Source organism: Lentinula edodes, assembly GCF_021015755.1.
Source record: "Lentinula edodes strain Le(Bin) 0899 ss11 chromosome Unknown C8R40scaffold_37, whole genome shotgun sequence".
Lineage (NCBI taxonomy): Eukaryota > Fungi > Basidiomycota > Agaricomycetes > Agaricales > Omphalotaceae > Lentinula > Lentinula edodes.
The window spans coordinates 314,197-337,707 of NW_025764343.1; the positions used below are offsets into that span (position 1 = coordinate 314,197).

At 46.4% G+C, this 23,511-nt stretch overlaps 8 protein-coding genes across 8 annotated transcripts; 6 read left to right on the forward strand and 2 right to left on the reverse strand.

The window, feature by feature from the left end:
• Positions 1-1,551: 1,551 nt before the first annotated feature.
• Positions 1,552-2,686, forward strand: C8R40DRAFT_558196 (uncharacterized protein). Its single transcript, XM_046235456.1, has 5 exons — positions 1,552-1,831; positions 1,877-1,913; positions 1,964-2,070; positions 2,122-2,416; positions 2,484-2,686. Exons 1-5 carry the CDS (start codon positions 1,773-1,775, stop codon positions 2,535-2,537), a joined length of 552 nt encoding a protein of 183 aa, XP_046082583.1. The 5' UTR covers positions 1,552-1,772; the 3' UTR covers positions 2,538-2,686.
• A 1,043-nt stretch (positions 2,687-3,729) lies between these two features.
• C8R40DRAFT_1054656 (uncharacterized protein) lies at positions 3,730-4,463 on the forward strand (the record flags this gene model as incomplete). The annotated part of the gene is made up of 3 exons (XM_046224941.1): positions 3,730-3,974; positions 4,026-4,217; positions 4,274-4,463. Coding segments are annotated over 3 exons (627 nt in total), but the record flags the coding sequence as incomplete, so codon positions are not given.
• A 3,118-nt stretch (positions 4,464-7,581) lies between these two features.
• C8R40DRAFT_558178 (uncharacterized protein) lies at positions 7,582-9,389 on the forward strand. Its single transcript, XM_046235455.1, has 7 exons — positions 7,582-7,986; positions 8,050-8,514; positions 8,569-8,616; positions 8,667-8,714; positions 8,764-9,017; positions 9,074-9,232; positions 9,288-9,389. The coding sequence occupies exons 1-6, from the start codon at positions 7,842-7,844 to the stop codon at positions 9,086-9,088; spliced, it is 975 nt and encodes a 324-aa protein (XP_046082585.1). The 5' UTR covers positions 7,582-7,841; the 3' UTR covers positions 9,089-9,232; positions 9,288-9,389.
• On the forward strand, positions 9,390-10,893 carry C8R40DRAFT_558070 (uncharacterized protein). The gene is made up of 9 exons (XM_046235454.1): positions 9,390-9,815; positions 9,866-9,894; positions 9,959-10,035; positions 10,089-10,170; positions 10,231-10,307; positions 10,363-10,413; positions 10,483-10,653; positions 10,711-10,721; positions 10,780-10,893. Exons 1-9 carry the CDS (start codon positions 9,635-9,637, stop codon positions 10,827-10,829), a joined length of 729 nt encoding a protein of 242 aa, XP_046082586.1. The 5' UTR covers positions 9,390-9,634; the 3' UTR covers positions 10,830-10,893.
• Positions 10,894-12,660: 1,767 nt separating this feature from the next.
• C8R40DRAFT_558297 (uncharacterized protein) lies at positions 12,661-14,948 on the forward strand. The gene is made up of 4 exons (XM_046235457.1): positions 12,661-12,763; positions 12,829-14,436; positions 14,488-14,638; positions 14,715-14,948. The coding sequence occupies exons 2-3, from the start codon at positions 12,832-12,834 to the stop codon at positions 14,617-14,619; spliced, it is 1,737 nt and encodes a 578-aa protein (XP_046082587.1). The 5' UTR covers positions 12,661-12,763; positions 12,829-12,831; the 3' UTR covers positions 14,620-14,638; positions 14,715-14,948.
• A 742-nt stretch (positions 14,949-15,690) lies between these two features.
• Positions 15,691-18,773, reverse strand: C8R40DRAFT_1122152 (uncharacterized protein). The gene is made up of 11 exons (XM_046228848.1): positions 18,579-18,773; positions 18,440-18,522; positions 17,847-18,021; positions 17,709-17,795; positions 17,541-17,653; positions 17,292-17,490; positions 17,111-17,243; positions 16,672-17,040; positions 16,564-16,618; positions 16,112-16,505; positions 15,691-16,043 (listed from the first exon to the last, which is right to left on the reverse strand). The coding sequence occupies exons 1-11, from the start codon at positions 18,674-18,676 to the stop codon at positions 15,830-15,832; spliced, it is 1,920 nt and encodes a 639-aa protein (XP_046082588.1). The 5' UTR covers positions 18,677-18,773; the 3' UTR covers positions 15,691-15,829.
• Positions 18,774-19,370: 597 nt separating this feature from the next.
• Positions 19,371-20,699, reverse strand: C8R40DRAFT_559180 (uncharacterized protein). Its single transcript, XM_046235458.1, has 6 exons — positions 20,444-20,699; positions 20,257-20,388; positions 20,139-20,198; positions 20,049-20,083; positions 19,914-19,985; positions 19,371-19,854 (listed from the first exon to the last, which is right to left on the reverse strand). Exons 1-6 carry the CDS (start codon positions 20,522-20,524, stop codon positions 19,476-19,478), a joined length of 759 nt encoding a protein of 252 aa, XP_046082589.1. The 5' UTR covers positions 20,525-20,699; the 3' UTR covers positions 19,371-19,475.
• Positions 20,700-21,709: 1,010 nt separating this feature from the next.
• Positions 21,710-23,389, forward strand: C8R40DRAFT_1162687 (MoaB/Mog domain-containing protein; the record flags this gene model as incomplete). Its single annotated transcript, XM_046230267.1, has 8 exons — positions 21,710-21,818; positions 21,852-21,948; positions 22,009-22,089; positions 22,146-22,184; positions 22,274-22,350; positions 22,404-22,603; positions 22,658-22,797; positions 22,852-23,389. 8 exons carry the CDS (start codon positions 21,710-21,712, stop codon positions 23,387-23,389), a joined length of 1,281 nt encoding a protein of 426 aa, XP_046082590.1.
• Between the last annotated feature and the right edge of the window lie 122 nt (positions 23,390-23,511).

Here is a 23,511-nt window from a genome sequence, read left to right on the forward strand (position 1 = left end):
GACCCGGAACACAAGATACAATAGTTTGCGGGAAGCAAAACGAATGGAATATCTGATGATTGGAGGTAATTCAATTTTAGACGATGTAACCACAGGTTTCGCGGGAAGCCGGGGAAGGTATGCCCTGGTATGCCGTGGCTGAAGTCTGCCTATGTAAGTACATACATAGGAAGACTACGGGGAAGACTACAGGGAAAAATACAGGGAAGGCCAGTCCAGACTTTAAAGCCATTTTGAGTCAAAAACGCGGGTCGTCTAGACTAGGTATGAATTACTCGATAAATTTGTGTATACATATGTACATAATGAGCTATAATGTGCTTCAAAACTATGTAGCAGTATGTAGCACATTAATATTTCATGTATGTCCCGACATTACATAGGAAAGCAGAAAAAGATGAGTGGTGTATGTGCTGGTGCCTAGTCATTACTCGAGCGCTGCGTTCTGACTTCGGTCCCTACTCCCGCATGTACATAGCCTTTGACTTCCCTAAGCGCACTTCTTGAGCTTCCGCTGTAATTGTGCTAACGTCGAAATTTGAATCTTGAAGTCCTCGGATTCACTACTTTTGTTCCTCACTTTTTTAAATAGGAGCGCTCATAAATCTATATGAGTCTATGTAAGGTCAACCGAGCGCTGTCGCTTATTGACCTCTAAGTATGCACGAGTGCACGACGTTAGCAAATTCTTGACTGCATATGTTTACATAGTATGTAGCCAGTGCTGGTTAGTTTTCATGGACCGATCGCCAAAGCTATTCACACACCTCGGAAAAAGACTTCTCTCACTGACAATTTCCGGAATGCTGCAAAATTAAATGTCAAAGACACGAGAGATCGAAGTTTGGCCTCAAATGGATTCTGAAGGTTGACGGGTAAGTTCATGTAAGATTTGTAACCATACCGTTCGTTGTACATAGGCCTTATCTGAGTGGATCCTGAGGGATTTTGAGGACATCACGCTGCCGGGAGGATCAGGAAATCAATCACCCATAAAACCCTTCAAATATCATTCTTATTTCCTCGTCGCAATACTAATTCCATGGAGGTTTAAATTTGATTGAGTAGATTGATAGAACGCAATTGATATTTCATAAATTTTCGATACGCACCGTGACTTACCATGACAGACCATGACTAACTTACTAATGCACTATTGAGTATGAAATAACATCAGGAATTGGTTTTGAGTGCATGATGAGGGCCTACAAGGCTACAACAGAACAGATGGAGCAATCAAGCTTCAGAAACGGGGCTGACGGTATCAGGTCGATCCACAGATCAGCTTTGGCAAGAACAATAAGAAGCACAATTTAATGGAATCCCAAATGGTTTCTTACTCAATCTGTAGATTTGACACAAATTATCGCAGCATCGCGAAAAAAGAGCCGGATAAATAATGGCAAATCATTTTGGCTGGAACCGGGAGGCTCTGGCTCTGGAACAGCAACGGGAAGGTGTTGAAAGAGTGAGAGTGAGATTATTGATGGATACCGAATTGTCGGCAGGCAAACTTCAACTGATCGAAATTTGGACACGGCCACTACTTACCAGCATCTGATCAGTCTCTTCAGGTCTCTTCCTGCTTTTTTTCTTTGATCAATTCCATTGCTCTGTACATCAGACCTTTAATTACACAAGAACATTGGCAATCTCGCCGAGTGTCGTGACCGAGTCACATAGTCAGGAACAGTCAGTACGAAAAGAGGACTAGCATTCAATTGGTCTACGAATTACCCGAACACTAGCTTCTTCCATTACCACCATCTATCATGGATTCAGATATCCAGCAAGGCCCCTCAACGACACCTGCAACGGCAGCAGTGGCCCCGTAAGTCGACTCTCCTTTGAAGTTTATCGTCTAACCACCTTGCAGCCAAATCCGTTCCCGTATTACTGTTGTTTGCGCTGAGGCATGTAGATTGCCAAAGCTAACGCTACCTACTCTGATAAATACTCATAGTGCAAACGCTTAAAACTTAAATGTGACCGAAGGAATCCCTGTGGAAGCTGCCAGAAACGCGATACGGTTTCGCGGTGTATATATTCACCTGCAGCGGCAGAAAAAGTGTACGTTTCGCTACTCGCTCGAGCCTAGTTCTCCGCTAACATCATTTGTAGAGACTTACACTCGCTCAACAACCGACTTATCCAAGTTGAAGCCACTTTGGCCCAGCTTACTTCCGGCCAATTCACGCCATCATATCCCTTCTCGGCTCCATCCTCCTCAAATGGCCCTCCCCCGCCTTCATCATCTCTCAATACTATTCTCAGTCCACCTACAATACAACACTCCTCGCTTGCAATCCCACTCGAAGAAATAGGTGGTACTTGGCTCAATGAAATCGACCTAGGTTTCAACCTACCCGCTGGATTTACTGCTCCGCCCAAGGAAGGCACTTTTTCAAACGTTAAAGTTGAGCCCCATTCCTTAGACATCCATAATTCGCTTTCTGGCGAGTTTGGTGACTTTGACATGACAGACAGACCAAGCACGTCATCTTCATCCTCCTCATCTGTCAATCAAACTACAATAGCATCTCCCAACCTTGCATCACTTTCAATTTCCTCTTCTAATGGCCATGTTCAGCTTCCACCCACCAGTGAATACTATCCCTCCTCGCCATCTTTCCCATCCACATCGAACAAACCACAACTAACTCCTGCACTGATTGCCTTACTCCCATCCTTGAACACATATACTTCCAACCGGCAGTCCTCTCAACAAACTACGCTACTTTCTTACCTTGACCTTGCGGAGGAGTCCTCAGCATACACTTACCCTTTCTTGAATTGGAAGACGCTCCGGGAACGCGCATTGGAATTGTTAATGAATGCTAGGCCTAATGCGTCTTCTCCTGCCGCCAATGCAAGGGATAAAGAAATGGCTCGGGAGAAGGAAAGGGAAAAGGAACGAGATAAGAAGGAAAGAGAGGCTAAACAAGCAAGGCAATTGTTCATGGGATCTGCCGCCTCCAGAACGCGGCCAATTTTCGGCACCAGTGCCTCTAGTATCGGAGATGTCACCATGGAAGACATGCATCTGCAATCATCTCGGTCTCCTTACCTTGGAGCATCAGAGGACCAGAGTGACCGACCTTCAACATCAAGGATAGTCGAGGGTGTACCTTTCTTTGCTGTCCTCTGTGTAGCGATTGCGCTGGGGGCACATGAAGCAGAGAGACGAACCCCTAAGGCACCTGGAGGAGACGATAACAAAAAAGGAGGTGGTAGGCCCCGAAGTAAATCAAACTCGTCACCGGAATCTGTGTATTGGTACTCTCTTAGTGTTCAAGCTATTGGTATATGGGAAGCGGCTGTTGCTGTCACACCGGTTTCCAACGAAAATTCTTCCACCCAAGTGGAATCCCAAGACGGTGATCAGAAGAGGCAAACAACGGAGGATCAACAGCACGAGATGGACTATATAAGCGCATGCTTACTGCAATTGGCTTTCCTCTCAAAAGAAGGTTTGAATGTTAGTGGGACAGTGGTTGATAATAGTAAAACTTCAGAAAAAACTAAGGACAATCTGAGAAAGAGAAGTCCTGGTCTTGCCAAGGATTCATCGAAAATGCAAAGCTCAAAAGGAGTTGCTGCTTTCATGTTTCCACTTGTGAGTCGTATGATCGTGAAATCGAACCTTCATTAGGCTAACGAGGTCACTGTTAGGTCGGCAAAATTGTCAATTACGCCAGACAGATGTCCCTCAATAGGGATCCTGAAGATATGGGAATTCCTGCGCAGGCTTTTGAATCTGGATTATCCACATCACCTAGCACCGCTAGCTCTAGCGCCAACGGTTCTAACGGCCTTCCCTCAGTAGCGAAGAAAGCTAGGAGTAACAGCAAGCTCAGCGACCCATCTGTATTGGCCAACCTATCGGCTTCAAGGGCCGCAAGGGAATCACGATTTTCACTATATGAAGTAGAAATCAGACGTCGGGTTTGGTGGACGATAATGTACTACGATCTGTAGGTCAATGCCATACCCTCGAATTTGCCGATACTAAGCCTCCTCATTAGGTTCGTATCAGACATAATGAACCAACCACCTCTTATTGCCGACAATTCCTTCAACACTAAGCGCCCTGTGGCAAATGTGGACGAAAAAGCTTTTGGGCCTACGTCAATTCGAATCCCTCCACCAGCTGACGGCGGTGAAGATGGAACTGGGTACAGTAAGGATAGTATGAGATATTTTGAAATTCGATCTCGGTGAGTTCTAGGTTAACTCAACTTATTTCAATCTCAATCCGGTGTTTATGTTAAAGGCTTACACTGTTAGTGCGAAATATCAAACGACGAATGAATACACCGGAGTTTGGCCATGCTCAGCAAGTCCGGACGTCCTACTATGGGACTTCCCCGCACAGTCATTGCTATTCTATAGACCAAGCGGCTTCTATGGAGGCTGAAGTTCGCGCCTGGTTGAATGATCTTCCATGGTACTACCAAGTCGAAGGAGATACCCTTCAGGACCGCGGTGACAATGCTTCGGAACCGACACTGATTGCTCAACGCTGCGAGGTGGCAATGACTGCGCATCGATTGGTGCTGAGAGTGTATTTACCGTTCCTAAAGAAACATGCAGCAGGCGTACCACACCAGGCCAGTTTGGGCAGTATCAATGCTGCACATGGTATTTTGAAAGCCGCGAAAGTACTATCGGAACTATGGAAATTGCAAGGTCGATTGGTTCCATCATCCCTTTCTCCTGCCCTCCTCGACTTTTATCCCTTTTCGAGATGCGTTTTCGACGCTGCAGTCGTGTGTGCTCATGCTGTAATCAAACAACCTTCCACGATGTGGGCGGCAGCGGCTATGGAAGATGTTGATGTCGCGCTGGATATTATGAAGGGAACATCTGTGTCCAAATTTGGCTCTGCTGTCGGTGCTACATACGTTGTCAACTTCTCCGATTCTATCCGAATCGTGGAGGCGCTCAAACTTATTGCTGAAGGTGGGGAAGGTTTACGTATAGGCGACAGTCCGAACGTACCTTCTAAACGTAAGTATCACGAAGTTGATGAAGTTCATAATTCTCCTCCTCCTCCCGTTCCTGCCTATGTTTATCCTACCGTCCCGGCGGCCATCATATCACCCTCTGCTCAAGAGTTCGCACCCACTTCGATGGTTTCCCATTCTGCACCACCACCACCACCCTCATCTATCGGGAAACCGCTCAAGCGCCAATTGCCTTTTCCTGTAGTCACCGGGGGCGATAGGGCCCGAAACGAATCGAGTGTGACCACATCACCAAAAGGGAACGACAAAGACAAAAAAGCGAAGAAACCCTACCCAGTTGTCGGCGTGCGGAAAAGACCGCTCAAAGATGGCTCATCTTTTGCTCAGAGTAGCGTGGCGCAGTCTCCCACCACAATCTCAAACACTTCTACGCCAGCTCCAGGAAGTAGGCGGCAGTCGGTCAGTACGCCTATCATAGAGAAGCCAGCAACTTCATCCACTCGGACGATGTACCAGAACACACACCAGCAATCCCCTGTTACTTCTCATCCTCCGCCGTTCCAATCGCCTAACATACCACAGCTTCAAGCGGCTGCAGCGCAGGAGCAGTTTGCCTATCGTTCTCGATCTTCTTCGCTTTCACAGGATCCTCGCCTGCATGTGCAGAGGCCGAGACGAGACTCAACCCTGTCCACATCCACTGATTACCCTATGGGGGCTCATAACGCGCCTGAGGACCAACGCGTGGATATGTCGGTCTCTTCCGCTTCTCCACAAGACGCAACTACCCCAGAAATGCATATAGGTTCATCTATGTCATCTCGCCAACACGCCCTGCCGCAGCCTTATGTTGAGTCTCCGACATCTTATGACCCGCCTACGGCTCAATTTGAATTTCCTTTCAATCACCAATCAGCTGCTGTTGAGGCGTTCAATACTACTGGGAATAATTCGTTCGATACTCGCCCGGATACTTATCCATCCTCAGCGTCTAGTCCATATGGTACCGCAGGCGCCACTAACGGAGCGATGTCTGTCTCTGATTCCTCATATACAAATACCAATGGTATACCAGTGTTTAGTCCACAAGGGCATCAGCCTAGCACTTCCTTTTCCCAGAAAGGCAGCGTTCCCAATCCCCGACAATCCCAGGGGTATTACACCGCTACAGGCATGTACGAAGGTTACAGTAATCCTACAAGCGAGAATCAGGCTGGAATACTACACGAGGACATGATTCAATCAGTCATTCCCGGAGCTATGGATACAATGATGTTCGATCAGGTCTCGTATGACGTTAAGCCTTCGATGGAAGAGTTGAACGAGCAGCACCGGCAGCACACGTACCAAGCATACAATTCGGATACCCGCCCTCAATCACAGCTGCACCATGCCGTTCCTTCGTCCCAGGTCTGGCCTCAACAAGGACATGCACCAGACAGCGCGGCCCCATATTGGGGAGATCCCAACATTCCGACCGACAATCAAGTCTTCTATTCATGATTTAGATTGAGCTTCATTCTCTACTTCCTTTTTCTTTCTTTCGCCTTGTCGCTGTATCTCTTCTCTGTGTTTTCCCCTTAGATCCGGCTCATCTCTACTATTTTTCTTTATCTTCTCGGATGCGATTGCCCAACGTATAAAGTATCATCTTTTGAAACTGTATCTCTACCAATGCGACACTTCGGATTAGGAATTTGTGCACTTTTCTTCATGCCTTTATGACGTTTCAGACCTTCTGTTGTCCTGACTCCTTGCCCGTATGGAACACCTCTTTACATCACGCTTTACAATACCCGCAATACCCTATGTATGCACTAAGCACTTCGTCACAGTTTGTCAATCGAAAGGAAGTTGGCGCCTGCAACATTTGAGTTTCGGCGCTTAGGTGTGCCTCTAGTGTCAGTGAAGGTCAGTGATCATGAGAAGCTTGAAGACTTTTTCTTCGGTCTGATATGTTCCAGACCCTGCTAGCTCAATGTGCTGACGTGGACCCGACGAAGCAACAATCACCCACTCAACACCACATCGGTGCTTCTCAATATTCGATACATAGCAGTCACTTGGTAAAATTTGAACAGCATTCACTAAATCTTCTTACTTTTTGCAGCTTTTTCAAGAACGCTCATCATGAGGAGACAGTGAGCGGAGGTATGGCGCTGTCGCTGGTACGACACCAAACGCTCTGTAGAAAAAATCTCCCCATTTATGGAATTATGCAAAGGGAAGTAGTGTCTAGCAGCGACCCGTACATCGAATCCGTGCAGCAAAAAAGAGCTCAGCAAGCGCCGGAAAGTTTAGCCAATCAAATTCGTCAAACCAGGTCAAACCAAACTCAGCCGCCTTTTTATTGACGTGAACTTCGTACATGTACAAGACGGCTAGCCAGTGGCCACCGGCCATGAATGCGAGTGTCACGCTGCCACATGGCAGTGTACACCCAGGTGGGGCATCATCAAGACCATCGATTTCTCAAGTTTCCCATCGCGTAGAGCCCAAACTCCTGTATGGCTCCCCATTTTCATGATTGGCTCGTGGTGCGCCGCGCACCACTGTCCTTGCATTCCAATCGTCAATTTGAATGCGACTGCTTCAGGGTTTTAATCCATCCACAAATTTCTAATCGGCAATCTGGATGCGACTGCTTCAGGCCACAAGTTTTAATCTCCTGCCTAATATGAACTATGTAATTAAACGATGCAGCAACCACAATGATTCATGTGTCTTGTGTGAGGGGCTCTGATGTTTTCTCGAGGATAATAAAGACCGGTTTTCCTTCCTCGCTTTTTGGTAGCCTCCCAATTTCTGCGCCAATTCGTTAAAGCATATCTCGCCGAAAAAATAAACGACGTCTCGCATCCACGGTCCGCCTCAATGGCCTCTACAATAAAACCAAAATCTCGTTTACGTCGAGTGGTCTGCAGCGTCGCACAGAAATTCTATCCTCATCATCATGGTAATGAGAGGTTAGGTCGGAGTGAAAGCGTGGCTGGCTCAGCTAACTCGACTGAACTTCGAGGTGAGTTACATACAATACATTTTTCCATAACCAGATCTCTCTTCATATTGTTTCTCAAACCAGGTAAAGTGGCACTTATAACAGGTTCATCCAAATCTATTGGGGCCTCCATATCCAGGGCACTCGCTGCACAAGGTGCCTCTGTAGTTATCAATTATGCCAAAGACAGCAGAAGTGCAGAGGAAGTTGCACAGCAAATTAACTTATCTCTCAACTCCACTTCCGTCTCGTTACCTTTGACCTCTATTGATCATCAAGGCGACGGTGGAAACGATGTCGAAGTACCTCGACAGCAGCAGCAGGCCATCGCAGTCAAGGCTGATTCCTCTACTATTTCTGGTGGCCACTACTTGCTACAAGAAACACTCCGTATATTCGGGCGTTTGGATATCCTAGTTTTAAACGCTGGACTCATGGGGAGCCGAACTTTGAGTGAAATCGACGAGTCTTTTTTTAATGCACACTTCGATTTTAACGTGAAAGCACCGTTATTTTTGGTGAAGGAAGCAGCGGAAGTCATGGTGCGACGTGAGCTGTTTCATTCGTCCTCTTGTATGTTTATCTGAAATTGTTCGTGCGTAGCTGGTGGGCGGATAATATTCCTTTCTACAAGTTTGACTACGGCGAGCAGTAGGTCAAGTTCAAAGTCATTGATTGATTAGTACTGGTCGGGGCTGATGTTCCATCAGCGTTGCTTCCCAATGCCCTATGCTACGTAGCTAGTAAAGGTGACTTGGATTATGTCCTGTCGCACTTTTTTTGACTCCTCGTATGAAGGTGCTGTGGAGCAAGTCGCCCGCGTGCTATCCAAAGATCTCGGAACTCAAGGCTTCACAGTGAATACCGTCGCTCTAGGACCAGTGGACACAGCGCTTTTCAGGGCGGGCACATCGCAGCATGTCATTTCAAACATAGCTGCACAAGTTCCTAGTCATCGTATCGCAGAGCCAGACGATATTGCACCTATTGTCGCTTTTTTGGCGAGTCCGGCCGCGCAGTGGGTCAATGGTCAAACTATCGGAGTGAATGGGGTGAGCCATAATCAACATATACCGTAGAGTTAGATCGCTGAAACAACATGACCCAGGGTTATGTGGTGTAATTTATCAGATTATCAAGTTCTGCATCGAATTACTGTTCGTAGTTTCAAAATCCATATTATAATTGCACAATGAGTGGAATTTCTACCAATTCTCGTGAAGGAAGTTCAAAAGTAAAGCTCATATATGGGGTATTCAAAGTTCTCGTAAGTTCACGCCCTCTCGCACGTTCTAATATACTTATAGCCTGAGCTTCGGCAGAACGCCATATATTCAATGCTCAAAGATAACCTATGTAACCGTACTCTCTCCCTTTTCTCCGTGATAAATGTTGACCTTCAGATGGTCATGATCATGACTCGCAATACATGTGAATAGATGTCCCCCTAAATGAAGGGATGTGGCCTATCAAGTTGACTAGACGAATTCTGATGGCCTCAACTTGTGCTACAGGACATGTCACATGGGAATGCCAACTATGGAAGCATACTGCACCAGGAACGTTTGACAGTAGCGAAGTTCGAATGGTTGGCTAAATGCTAACCTCAGAGGACGAGAACATTCCTCGTTGTGGAATAGCATGTGTTTCACGGTTGTGATGTATATAGATGAGACCCCAGTATTCGCTTGTCATTTGGTCTCTTCTGCACTCGCACACCATGGTATTCCTCCCCCTGTTCGCTTTCGTCGCGGTACTTCCATGCGCTTTGTCGCTCGTGACTTCTCGACCTCGACAAGGGGTCGATTTCTTCAATCCTACTGGAAACGGCGGGTCAATGTTGGATGACGGTGAGGAGATATTTCACATTAGACGCCAGATATTTTGTTCATCGTGTTAGCCGGTAATGGTCTCGGTGAACCCTTGAATGTGAGTTTAAACGTTCATTCTTCACCTCTTTCTATTGGACACCGAACTGATTTCACCTCTTAAGGTCATTATCTCCGGTCTTTCTTCCCCTGGTGTTCTCACTGAATCTGGGTTCGAGAACTATGCCAAGGCTATTGGATTGTGAGTTCCTTACAGTAGCTGCATTGCCTATGTAATCTCAATGTAAGCCTCAGCTCGACAGAATGTCTCGGTATCCATATCGGTGGCCCACAATCTGCTAACCTTGGTGACGGCAACGGCTTCGTGAATCAAACGGTAGGTTTCAACGCGTATTTAAAAAAATGCTTACATGCCATATCATCTTATATCATCTAGGTCGAATTGCGTCAGGACTATGGGGATTCTGTTCTCGGTACATGTCTAGAATCTTTGATTGGGGGTAATCACCTAAGGCTAGTAGCCTGAACCTGATTATATGAGAATCATACGCTGAAATTCACAATACAGACTTTACATCCAAAATGGTCCTGAAGCAGATAGTGGTGCACTTTTCCTTGCGTGAGATTACATTTCCATTTTCGAGAAACGTCATTGCTCGTGCTCACACACTGGGCTTCCTTGACGAAGCGTTTCCAAAGAAGAAGACGCATCTGACAACCACGATATCGTTCCGGATGGTTACGACATTGGGAGAGACGAGCTTTCCGCTGCAGCCATCGGTACTACATCGTTTGATGGAGTGACTTATTCGACCACAGGAACCAACTTGACTGGCTTGCTGGCACCGGGAAGCGCTGGGTAGGTTGAGGCATCATCTCTAAAAGACGATCTTGCTAAGTTATTGCTTTTCTACAGCGTGAATCATGGTTCGACGTCTAATTACTTCTTAAGTCATGGCTGATTCTAATTTTTTTGGTGTTTCAGATATTGCAACTGACGGAATAACCACATTGCTGACAGTTATCATTGTTTGAGTAAACAGCTCTCTACGTATCTTACGATAATCGGTGCAACACAATGAAATTCATTTACAATTTATGAGTTTGAGGGTAAGGTAATTACGAGCCTTGTAATGGTACTGACATGCAGTCTTTAATCGTGCCCTTTATCGAACTCCCGTGCCCCGAAACATAGTACCGCATAGTACAGACATTGCCGGAAAAGCGGGCTTTCTCGATATGTCTAGTCCAGAACAGTCCGAAGACGTCGACGTGTGACCACAAGTTCAGTACATTCTACCTTCTCCATCATCTCGCTGCCTTTCAGACAATGTCCCCGGACCCTTCCATATGTGATCTCTCAACGGCGCAAATTGAGGCATAGGTAGTAAACCTTCTAGCAGTATCATATAGGTAAATTGTTTGTTGGAAGTAATCATTGAATGTGTGTTAAGATCTATCCTTGTGAAAGAGCTGGCCTTAGTAAATTCGTCTATCGTCGTGTATGTTGGTGTTCGTGTCTTAACGAAGGCCGAAGAACTTCAGCAAACAGTTTTGAAATATTCTGAAAATGTGGAAAAAGTCGGATACGCATCGGGTGATGTTGAGTCAAATGGAAAAATCCCCCAAATTGGTTCAAATCAGACACGGATATGTCGAGTAGCATATTGTCTGCTACTTAATCTCTCTTCAAACTACTCATTTATTTGAGCCCGACCAACTTCACTGGCTCGTATTCTTCTAAGCGATGCTTACACTCCTGAAAGCCAGCAAGAACCCCAAATTCGTACTTATCACTTTAGTCGCTGGAAGTCTCACAGCTTCCCTCTCATCACCGTTGAAGGTTGCCCTAAATACGGCTAGAAGAATTCGTTATGAGAATGAACAGATGACAAGGGGGAACTCTTTTACCTCATTGCTCGTGAAGATCATTGAAGAATTTACACAGGAGAAACATGGCGGGGGAGCTTGATTGATGGCACAAAACTTCTGTGGTGAACATACTGTAGTACCAGGTTGATACTTGACCCTACCTTGCTGAATCTCTTTGAAATTCGTTTTTGGGACTGCTCAATAAGCTCAGCACCTCAAATCTTCTGCTACAAACCAGGAAGACTCTTGGCAACCTCCCACTGTTTCAATTACCGATAAACAGCTTTACACAATGTCAACTGCGATCGAATATTCAGAGCCTGGGTGTATTAGTATCCACTTGAGGATTTAGCAGGAATTAGAGGAGAGGCCGTTTCTGTGTCTCAACCATGACATGGATGAATGGATGATATTTGGACACACGCTAATGAATGTGACTCCAAATGAACAGATAAGAGTGGATCGCCATAGTATGCTTATTCCCTTCGACTCCTAAGGATCCCAAATTTGCTTCGTAGTAGGTCCCACGTTCGATTTCCTGGCCGCTTATATCCTTCGACCCTCCTTCGACCTCACTCTATGCACGTAGATTGGATTTTAGCTTGTAATGATCGCCTTCTGGAATCTGCAGCCTTCTGTTGAAGCTTGCTCCGATTATTCCCGTGTTGCAATCACGACTTGAATCAACCAGGAGGTTGAAATGAACGATCTTGGATTTACAATTATGAAAGAGTGAGTAGGGCTGAGTATCCTCACCGAATACAACCGTATCCACTGCAAGTATCCCCGATGTAACCCGGTGGGCAAAGCTCGGGTTGAACGTGGGTCATCCGAAAACCAGTTCGAGTCGGGCCATCTTCCGACGAATGAAGTGGTCGTGTGCCCATCAGGCAAACGTTCGCCGGACCAAACACGGGAGATCAATTCAGTTCTTCAACGGCACACGAGCGAGAACTGTCCCTGGATTGTGATTGGCTGTGACCAGCTACAGTCCAAGATTTGGAATTCAAAAAAGTTTGAGGTCGCATCACCGGTACCCTTACAACAACCATCCAACCAGTATCTTCCAGCTTGGACGTAGCATATTGGTGTAATTGGTGAGCGATTTAATTCTCAATATCAATCGTCAAAAGTTGTTCAAGAAATACGGTAATAAATACAGACCATGTCCAACGCATCCACGACAGCAGTCGTATATAACGCCTCTGTAAACCCCTCACGACGGGCTAAAGTTACTCGAATGACCGAGCGTACCATCCTTCCTCGACAGATGTCTGTCCCTCAGAGCGCATCCAATAACGCTGAAAGTGAAAGCACCATGATTGTGACTGTTGCGCCAGAGCCCAATCAGGGTCACGTTCCCTCGAGATCTCCCACCACAGCAAAACGAGGGCGCAAGCCTGCCTCAAATGCTTCGGGTCTTTCTCGTTCTGCACGGGAAGCCCAACGGAAACTCAACCATTCTATCATCGAAAAGGCTCGCAGGACGAAGATCAACGAGGCCCTGGCTGAACTGGCCAGGTTAGGCGCAACCGTTGAGGTACTCCATTCTGGTGGGAGTTTGAAAGATGCAGAAGCGTCTGTCTCGAGGTTGGCCGAAAGGCCTACTCCGGACCTTGTCGAAGACCACGATGTCGATGCCGACGTTGACGACGATGACGATAAGGATGGTGATTATGGTGTCCCTTCCTCTAGTCGAACTAGGAACGGCGGGAGCACGTCGAAAATTAAATCGTCCAATTCCTCCCAAGATCACATTTCAGCATCAAAAGGGAAAGAAAAATTCAAACTTGATATCCTTGTCAAGACTGTAGAGAATATGCAGCACCTATTAGAAAGGGTAAGAAGCCTGGAAGCACAGGTTGAGAATGTCAGGATCTCTCCCTTCGGAGTTTCGGAGGATTTCGAGTGTCGGAAATGTGCTGAGCGCACGTTGGCAGATTTACCTCCACTAACTTCCACCACGAATAAGCGGAAGAGACATACTTCCGCAGAATCTGATGCTGCTAGTAATGAAAAGCACCTTGAGGATTTCTCAAGAGACCCAGATGATCGAATACAGCCTCGGGATCAGAGGAAACGTAAAGTCATGCACACCAATCCCAGCATCGAGCATACTGACGAGCATACATCGAACACAAACCCTATCCTTCCCACTCTGCCGTCCATTTCCTCATGGCTCTCAGACTATAATTTATCTGCCTACTCAATCCATTCTTCCCGAGATTCTTTCACTTCTCTCGTGGCTCCTGCTTCGAGTTCGTCACCGAGCCTAGCCGGTCCCAGTCCTCTGCCAAGGCTTTCGCCTTTTAATGTCCCGCAACACCGGGGGCGGTTCCATTCCAATACATCTTCTCCTTCGCTCGCAACATATCTACCTTCTCCGCCTTCTTCGACGCAATTTACTGCTTCCGCTCCTGTTTCATATGGTGGAGTGCCAATCCTAGAATTGGGTCCATCGAGTGCGTCAACGCCCTGCGCTGTCTCTTCGACTGCATCACCTGCTTTCTCTATACGGGGAAGGCCCGGTTCCAGTTTGTCGATTTCTACCAATGCTCCAAGCTCAGCCGCCGTCATCTCTCCTGGACCTGTCTGTACAAGCACGAACAGTGCCACCGCCACCATCGCCAGTACTGCAGCTACTGGTAGGATAGATACAATCCATACTGTTCGGACACCGGAAGATGAATCCGCTGCATCTTTGCTATTGCATATGAAATCATCGCCGCCTGTGTTCATGACTCCGAGGGCGCGGAGAGATTCGATACTGGTGATTGATCCTTTGCCATTAACGATGTCCTCTTCACCTGAAATGCCGAAGTCTGCGGTGAATGTATCAGATATCAGGGAAGACGTGTTCGCATTGGTGTCTCATACTGATTCCAACGGTCAATCAGTGATGATTGCCCAGACACCTAGTTCGATCTTGGGATTAGGTCCTAGATCGGATTAGAGGCCAGGTGAAAGACTCGGTAAGAGTTACCGCCACTTCTACAGTCAACGACTTCTGCTCCACTAGTACGTATGTTCATGCCTCCTTTATTCTAGTTATCTTCGCCTATCCCGGTCCAGTAATTCGTTGTCTATCCAATTCGTTAGTGGAATTTACATTTATTAGACTTTATTAGACTTTATGCATTATGTGTAACGACTACCTCGCCATCACACCCAACGCAAACCGTCACATTCTGGGAAGAGGCAATACTTCACCCGGGGCGTAGCGTATCCCAAGGCTTTTACATTTCAGTATACTACTCTACTCTTCCGTTTCCTCTCAAAGCCTTTCTTTCCATATGATTCGTTGCCGCCAGGAATAGATATACAACGCATTTTACATCGTACTGCGCTGGCTTTCAAAATGGTGATCTGCAGAAACACCTCCACCGCCGTTCGAGCTCGGTATTCGGCCTTTACGGGGCACGATGAGAAACGGCACGGCGCAGCTTCGGGCACGGTCACCGCAGGGTCACCATAACATCGCGTGCACAGGAAAATTCGACGAGATTTGATTGAGAAACCGGAGGCTTTTTTGCCATGATTCGAAAGGCATTACGCCCCCAATGCTATTGGCGACTTCTTGAGCAAGGTCAAATTCAATGTTGTTCAGAAGCTATGTGTAGGTTTTATACACCACAGGCTCAGTTCAAAGGAGGAGAACGTAAATGCCAAAAACCGTCATTCCGTACGAGCGTGCTCACTTGGACTTGAGAAGAAGTTCGATATAATGTTCTTCAGATTTGAGATAACGAACGCTGTTATAATTAATTGTGTCACGGTCGGGAAAGGTCGGGACCATAGGCTATACACCATGGTCCGACGTTGTAAGGCCTGACGAAGGCGGAACTCAACTATCGCACTCTAGCTCCGCAATAGCATTGCTGGTCATGGTGGTGAAGGCTTGTTGCGGACTGACCTAGCGTAGTCATAGAGAGTAAACAATTCTCAGACACAACTGAGCTGTCATAGGCTGTTGCTCTTGTGTGATTGTTCAAACAAACTATTTTGGCCAAAACTTACATATGTGTGTAGTAGAAAAAAATATTATTTCAACCGTTGCGGAACACCGTTTCGGATCCAACAGCCCCAGTCACCTACTATGAAAGCCTATTAAATACATACTAAAAGTATATTGTTGAATGTCAGTAAAGTAGTCTATTTGCCCTTCACTCGTCTACACCCTCTTCCCATCCTTTCGATCGCTCTACAGCACGCTGCCACCCTTCCCACTTTCTCCTTCTAATTTTGTCTTCTATATGCGGCCTAAATTCAGTTGTGCCTTTGGTATTTACCTCCCTCAACGTTTCTGGATCTGCAATATTCCACCCGAATAACTTTATTGCTGCGCCTGCTAGGAGGGCTGAGCCAAGAGCCGTAGACCTTGAAAGAAATGAGAGAATGTCAGAACGAGCGATGGAAATTTTAAGGCTCAATAAGAGTAGACACACTCGCGCATTTCAGGCCGAACAACAGTGAACCCGCCTATATCAGCCAGTATAGACATTGCCAAATCACCGTTCGTCATTCCTCCGTCTACCTTGAGAAGCTGTAAATCGTTGCCTGAATCGAGCTTCATGCTTTCAATAATGGCTCGAGTTTGAAAGGCGTTCGCTTCCAGTGTTGCACGGGCAATATGTGCCGGATTCGTATATTGAGAAACACCGATTAGAAGGCCACCTGCGCCGGGGTCCCAATATGGCGCCAATAGGCCGGAAAATGCAGTGACAAAGTATACCCCGCCTGTGTCAGTCTCTTTAGCGGCAAGTGTGTTGACTCCTGCGGCATCCTCAATGAACCCCATGGTGTCGCGAAGCCACTTAATTGCACTTCCAGCAACAGAAACTGAACGTAAATGCAAATGAAAATAAGATTAAAAAAGCGATTAGAGAATCCGACGTACTACTTCCTTCCAAAGCATACACGGGTTTCGCATGCGGACCTGCTTGATACGCGATCTGAAAAGAAATTCACCGGCTGGAGGGTCGACATAATAGAGCTGCACACTCACTGTGCTTAGCAAGCCATGCTCGCTTTTGACAATCTCGTCTCCAGTGCAAAACAGTAAAAAAGCCCCAGTGCCATACGTACACTTTGCCTCGCCCTCCTTCAAACACTTGTTACCTACCAATGCCGCCTGTTGATCGCCGACAAGCCCACCTATTGGTACACCTGCAAGATATCCTCCCGCAACATCGGGTGAAACATGCCCATAGACTTCGGAAGATGATACAATTCTGGGTAAAATCGAGGAACGGAAACCGAAGAATGATAGGAGGCATGGTTCGAATTGAAGAGTTGTGGTATTCAAAAGCAGTGTGCGAGATGCGTTGGTGACTTCGCAAACGTGGAGACTAGAGGAAGTGCCCCCAACAAGATTCTGTGTATTGTATTTGAGTCAGCAAGACAATATCTTGAGTCTGAGCATTCATCTATATTCAACAACTAACATATAGGACCCATGATTCCACTGTCCCGAAAAGCAAATCATCTGATTCATGCGCAGCAGCGACGTCGGGGATATGATCTAGCATCCATCGCAACTTGATCGCGGAAAAATACGTGGATAACGGCAAGCCCGTACTGTAAAAAGCTTGTTCATTTACGATGAAAAAGCGACGTTGCACCCACATTTCTCTTAACGCTGCTACGCCGTCCTTTCCCTTTCTCCACACCCCTGGCTTCACTTCAACCCCTATTTCCTCCAACTTTTTCTCGTAATGTATAACCGTATTCTTCGTGCGGGAGTCCGTCCAGACAATAGCTTTACATAACGGTTTGCCTGTATTTCTGCTCCAAGCAATAGTCGTTTCGCGTTGATTAGTTATACCTTGGATGGGTAGAGATAAGAAATGTAAAAGAGATGAGGAAAAAGCATACCGATAACTTTGACACTCTCCTTCGCCCACCCAGCCGTCTCCAGCTCTTTCATGGCGTTCTGGATACACAACTCAGCATATTGTTGAATTTCTTCGGGGTCGTGTTCATGCCACCTAAACGGGTCAAATCTTTACTCTCGTCTGATCGCAGAGATTCCAAATGACTTACCCTGGATTAGGATAATACTGGGGAAACTCAAGCTGATTTTGTGCCACAATGTTGGCATATTGGTCAAATATAATGAAACGGACGGAACTGTAACAAAACTGAGTATCCCTTGTGTATGCAGAGAGCACGTATGCGTACGTAGTACCACAATCAAGAGATCCGACGAATTTACCTTTCCTCTGGCCCTGGTTCAAGTTCAGGGTCGTTTCCGAATGTTTGGGAGAGGAAAGTGTGGACGCAGTAGAAAACGGAGAACCAAAGAAACGGGATATTCTATGAAAAGTTGACATCGTTTCGAAGCCTGATTTCTGACCTATTTGACGCGCAACCAGAGGGGTGAAGAAGAATAAAGTGAAGAGAGGGAGTCAGGAAGACAATTATGAGGAAATGAAGCAAATGGAGACGCGGGGTGGACAGGGCCGTCTCGGTACGTGGAGAAGCCTCAGATTGACATCAGCGATCGAGATGGTAGTCTGGGGATGTGAAGGAAGGGGAAAGAGGCGCTGAAAGGACCCGTGACAATTAAATGAGATTAGCATACTGGAATTGATGCTAAGCTGTAAAAGAACTCAGAAAACCGATTGTAGGCCATCCGAAAAGTGATGATAGATGGCCAAACTGTCACTGAGGACGTGAGAGTGAAGAGTCATAAGACTCGAGAGTATTCAGGCACCAAAATGAAGTCCGCGCGGGACCAGAGCGGGACTGCAATTTGGTAGAATTCGACTTACCTGGAATGGGATGGGACGTATTGAAAAACGGGTAGCTTGAGAGGGGTCCACTAGACGCAAGATTAGGTGTAACGTAGGACTTCCTAGAAGTATGGTCAATTAACCAACGATGCATGAAAGGATTCTGAGTGATACTTACATTCGAAAGCGACTGGTTCCGATAATGCGAAATTTCGGTCCGCCGGGGTAAGTCAACCGCCTCGAAACCACCCCGCTCCCAACTCTGTGCAACGACATGGCAAAAAGACCCGCTCGCTAGTAAATTATGCAGCGATTCATCCGGAGAGTTGTTGTCAGGTTGTTGTAGACTAACACCGTGCAATTACGGAAGTGGTGACACTGATCGTACATTCTCACGGCGTGATTTACGCGTGTCACTTAGTTGCCAGTTCCAGCCAGAACTTTTTCCGAGTCGGGGAAGTCCCAGTAAATGTCCTAAAGCTTGTACAGTTGTCCTGTCGAGAAATGCTGTTGTAGCGCAGACACCCGAAAGAGTGAGCTTTTTTTCCTCCTTAGGTACTGTGAATTCTTAGCACTTCATCCAAACGAGCAACATTCGTATCGATCAGCCTTCATTAGGCGGCTGATAATGTCCTCAACCAGTCGTTGTTCGCGATGAGGTGTATTAATTTTAGACATGTGTCAACAGGTACTGCTCTAGGTGTCTGGGTTTGTCCCCTTGAGCTTACTCCAGGTTTACTGTTGTTGAAATCTCTTGATTCAGTGATGCAAAAGCTAGAAGTAAGATGCAGAGCTGTTAGGAATGCAGCAGAACTTGTGTGATTTGATGTAGAATCATCGATTTCTGGTCTTGTGAAGAAGAACATACCTCTGGATCTCTTGGGATCTCAAGAAGTATCGGGTCGAACCGAGCGTGGTACTTGACGATGCATTGAATAATTTAGGTGGAGAAACGGTAAAAACATAGGTTTCGCCAAGGTATCACGGAAGAAAGTGGATAAAGATAGCGGAACAACAATCCAAGCATCGAATAAAATGATGAGTGGTAACGCGATGGACAGATGCCAGATGCAATTTACAAAAACAAAACGAGAGTAAAGGAAAGGACACCAAAGAATGTCAGAGATGCAGTTCGCAGAGGTACCGCACCATTTGAAGACGTTGCACCGGATGCCGTTGAGCTAGACGCGGAAGCCCCACTAGAGGCAGAAACTGAACCGCTAGACGTTGCAGACGATGATCGTGAAGTAGAAAATTTAGAGGAAGACGCTATCGTTGCGGTTGCCGATGAACTACCTGCAGTAGACGACGACGTCGTGATTGTTCCAACAGTGACTGTAGATAGAACACCAGTTTCACTATACGCACTCGATCCGGTAAGTGAAGACGGGATAGGGATAGAAGATGTCGCAGAGGCAACAGACGAAGAGAAGGAGCCGGTCATATTGTTGAGGCTAATAACGGTAATTAGTCGCTGGGAAGTGTTATTGACGATGTACATCATGATACGTGCCTGAAAAAGGACGAATAGCTGGTGTATTTCGTGCCATTTATTTCAAGGTTTGTAGAGGTGAACGCGATGTAACTGACGAAAGGAGTTTATAGTTTAGCAAATCAAGTATGGAGCTACAGGTGCCAATAGACTCACTAATCGCTAGAATCAGGTCCTGCATCGGATATGGGCTAAATATAGTCCGATTAGGAGAGAAAAGAAAAGTCGATAAGCTGCTGGTCTTACGGTGAACACTAACGACTGAGTGCTTGACACATCTACTGGGTCGATGGTTTGCACGAGTTGCTAGATGAATTGCAATGTGAGCGCGGGTTTCTTGGAATTACAATGCATTGCGACTTACCATGTCTCCTGTATAAAGACCACAAGTTGTGACACCGATGTTCGAGTTGAGAGGAGTTGTACCGTCGTCCAGCCATTGCACGGTACAGGGAGATCCACCACTGCAAGTGGAACCTGCTGAAGGTTGAATAACCTGGGGAATGTTCGTTAGGCATTTCCAGAATAAAAATAAATTGATATAGACATACATATAGAGTAGCTTGGACAGCTGTAAAAGCATCCAGCGCTACAAATGCCAAAGCCAGGGCCATGAAGAGAAATCGGTACATCGGGGGCGATTGTGGATAAACGAGTGAGGGTTGAACGTGTGGTTGATTTTTGTGGGGTTTTCAAGTAAAAGTTGTATAGCTATGGCATATATTGAGCCAAAGAAAAGCGCGTAAGAGGTTTATAAGAGTCTAGACAGTCGTCGTAAAACTTCGTTGTGATGGTCGTGAGCCAATATTTTGCATCATGACGTAAGTTGAGCGGGCTACGAACTCCTTCGTTCGGCAACGAGGCCGCCTACAAACGGACGTTCTTCACTGGACTTACTTCAGCAACTGAGATCAAGGTTCTCTTTAGCGTACTGTGTAGAGTTAGATCATTGTGAGCATTATTAAGATCACCGCTCGAACAACAAATAACCTTCAATTTGGGACCTCCAACCATTTCTGTATAAGCATCTTGACTATAGACCATGGACGTTTGGAAAGTATGTCATATTGGGCTAGTTCAATGCGCTCTCGATACCCATACAACCTTGCAAGAGCATACAAGTGATTTTGGTTGCAAGAACAAAATTAGCGCCCTCAATCTCTTTCTCCTTCCTCAAAAGTCTTCAACCTCAAAGCCTCAATAACAAGAGTCTCGTCCTACCTCGTCCCCTGTAAGGATGAGGATATTTCAATCAAACCTAATTTATTGGGGTGGGAGTAGTCACGTTCTTCTCTCATGATTGCCTTCTTGTAAGTTACTCTTCCCCAGGTTTTGTCTCACCTCTGTAACTCCATCGAAGATTTCAATGGCGACCTTTGTTGCCTACTTGACCACTCCCACTTGAAGGAAAGTGATATAAACAACTACCCTCTGAAAAGGAAACTTGGACCACAGCTCGCTTTTGCGGTATTGGTGTACGCGACAGATAGAGCTGCAACTTAAGGACACCAGAAGCATCTTAACCAGCTGGAAGAAAGTCGGAAGATTCAAGGGCCCTGATGTCGTTCCGGATTAGTACTCGTTCGTTCTCTACCTCCACATCTACACTATCTGGTTCACGATCTCAAAATGCGAACCTGCTAGCTCTAGGCCTCCATCGGAACCGCCGTTCTCTCGTAAAACTTGGTTCACGCAGTCATTTCATCGCTATCATGCCGAGCTCTTCTCCCACACAGACTTTGGACATCTCTAGTCAATCTGAACCCAAAAGTTTGCATCATACTTCAGGCACAGAACGAAACAGAGCCACTCCATCAATGTCCTCTTCGAAATACTCGACAATGCCAAATAGAGATGTGGTAGATGCGGCGGCTGCGGCTGATGTGAGTAGCGTCGGTTCTGGGAACGCTGTAGGTCCTGGTGAAAGTGCGGGTCAAACTAGAAGCGGAAGGAGTGGAGATGGAATGAAACGATTCGACCTCTCCTCTATATCAGCAAAGAACCCACTTGGTCAGGAAGGACGGTGTATACGTACCGCTGCTGCTCTAGTAATTGGGCAAGTCTGATCTCTTTGCTGGTCAACCCTGTACAACAAACACTTACCGGTCTACAATAGAGACGAAATTTTGAATGGCAAAACAATGGACAAAAACTCTAACTACTTTGCAAAGTACTGTTTTGAGCGAGGGATTGATCTGTAAGCAATCAACGATTCTGGCACACGACATATCTACATGCTGTGTTTTCAATCAGGAAACGGATCGAAGTCATACCGGACGACGAGAACGAAATGTAAGTGTTCTGTCCGGTTGCCGGCTATGATGATTTCACGTTGACATTCATTTGCCCACCCACGATCCTTCCTTTTTCTAAATGCGTAGCATCGAAACTAGCAGACGTTTAACTTCCAAGTATGATTTTGTCATTACAACCGGTGGAATTGGACCTACTCATGATGGTACGCATCGTTTTTCCCTGCGTATCTTCATTTCTAATTGGTTCTTTCTGCAGACATCACTTATGCATCTCTTGCACGCGCTTTTAATCAGTCTCTTGCACATCACCCAGAAACGCTTCGCCGGTTAGACGAGATGAACCGACATCGTGCTTGGGTCTCCACCCAGACTCCTCAGCAGAGAGAAGCGACAAAGCGGATGGCACTGTTCCCGGAAAGGGCCGAAGTCCTCTTCGTTTGCGGGGATATCTGGGTGGTGAGTAACTTAAGTTTCTACTCTCCCTGGGCTAACCAAGTATTTGCCATATAGCCCGTCGTCCGTCTTGAAGGCAAACTATGTATATTTCCTGGCATACCGACATTATTCACGAAGATGCTTGATGGCTTAGCGCCGTATTTACCGCTTCCTCCTGCAAGTGAGAGACCACTGAGGGTGCAGATTTTCACTGAGTGCGTATCGATTATGACTCAGACTGACTTGCTGATTCTCACTGCTTCTCATAGGCGACCCGAATCAATGATCGCGCCATACCTCACAGCACTTCACGCTCGAATGAAAAAGCAAAAAGCGGATATCCAAGTCGGGTCATATCCTGTCCTCGGAAAGGGCGTGTTTGTGAGTTTGATTGGGAGGGATCGAAATATGGGTCTACCTGGACAGGGGGTCCTATTAAATTCAGAGCAGAGACCGCAACCGGGAGCTCAGCCTTCTGAAGTTCAAGAACCTCCAGCGCGGGTGTGGCTCGCACAAATTGCTTGTGAGGTAGAAAAAGAGATCAACGGGAGGATTGTTAGTGATGAGGAGGTGAAAATTTTGAAAGAGGGTGGTGTAGGCGAGGTTAGGAGACGAATGGAAGATGGCGATATTGTTCCCGACACGAAAGTCAATAGCTCGTCCACTTCTACTTCATTTGCTTCACCTCGCGTTTCGTCTCCGGCTTCTATCGCATGCGATTCGGCTTCTGTTGTTGAGCCAGATGTGGATGTGGATGTGACGGTGGAAGTCAAGAAACCAAAGTTAGGTGAGGTTGGGTGGAGTTGAACCAAAAAACAAATTCGTGGAATCGTTCTCTTAGATTTAAGCTCACTTGTGATTTTCTTGTCTGGTATTCTTATGTACCCTCGTAGGCTCGCCATGTATATCTATTATCTGTATCAACCCTC

Bases quoted from the DNA above. Each gene is read 5' to 3' on its own strand.
- C8R40DRAFT_558196 (XM_046235456.1), top strand. From the start codon at position 1,773: ATGGATTCAGATATCCAGCAAGGCCCCTCAACGACACCTGCAACGGCA. The intron at 1,832-1,876 runs GTAAGTCGACTC...ACCACCTTGCAG, and splicing joins GCAACGGCAGCAGTGGCCCC to CCAAATCCGTTCCCGTATTA. The intron at 1,914-1,963 runs GCATGTAGATTG...AAATACTCATAG, and splicing joins TTACTGTTGTTTGCGCTGAG to TGCAAACGCTTAAAACTTAA.
- C8R40DRAFT_558178 (XM_046235455.1), top strand. From the start codon at position 7,842: ATGGCCTCTACAATAAAACCAAAATCTCGTTTACGTCGAGTGGTCTGC. The intron at 8,515-8,568 runs GTGAGCTGTTTC...GTTCGTGCGTAG, and splicing joins AGCGGAAGTCATGGTGCGAC to CTGGTGGGCGGATAATATTC. The intron at 8,617-8,666 runs GTAGGTCAAGTT...TCGGGGCTGATG, and splicing joins AAGTTTGACTACGGCGAGCA to TTCCATCAGCGTTGCTTCCC.
- C8R40DRAFT_559180 (XM_046235458.1), bottom strand. From the start codon at position 20,524: ATGTACCGATTTCTCTTCATGGCCCTGGCTTTGGCATTTGTAGCGCTG. The intron at 20,084-20,138 runs GTAAGACCAGCA...GACTATATTTAG, and splicing joins CTCAGTCGTTAGTGTTCACC to CCCATATCCGATGCAGGACC. The intron at 19,855-19,913 runs GCACGTATCATG...TACCGTTATTAG, and splicing joins AGCTATTCGTCCTTTTTCAG to CCTCAACAATATGACCGGCT.
- C8R40DRAFT_558297 (XM_046235457.1), top strand. From the start codon at position 12,832: ATGTCCAACGCATCCACGACAGCAGTCGTATATAACGCCTCTGTAAAC. The intron at 14,437-14,487 runs GTGATTGATCCT...GAAATGCCGAAG, and splicing joins CGCGGAGAGATTCGATACTG to TCTGCGGTGAATGTATCAGA.
- C8R40DRAFT_1122152 (XM_046228848.1), bottom strand. From the start codon at position 18,676: ATGTCGTTGCACAGAGTTGGGAGCGGGGTGGTTTCGAGGCGGTTGACT. The intron at 18,022-18,439 runs GTAAGTCGAATT...CGCGTCAAATAG, and splicing joins TACGTCCCATCCCATTCCAG to GTCAGAAATCAGGCTTCGAA. The intron at 17,654-17,708 runs GTAAGTCATTTG...TGACCCGTTTAG, and splicing joins CAGTATTATCCTAATCCAGG to GTGGCATGAACACGACCCCG.
- C8R40DRAFT_558070 (XM_046235454.1), top strand. From the start codon at position 9,635: ATGAGACCCCAGTATTCGCTTGTCATTTGGTCTCTTCTGCACTCGCAC. The intron at 9,816-9,865 runs GTGAGGAGATAT...TCATCGTGTTAG, and splicing joins CGGGTCAATGTTGGATGACG to CCGGTAATGGTCTCGGTGAA. The intron at 10,036-10,088 runs GTGAGTTCCTTA...TGTAAGCCTCAG, and splicing joins TATGCCAAGGCTATTGGATT to CTCGACAGAATGTCTCGGTA.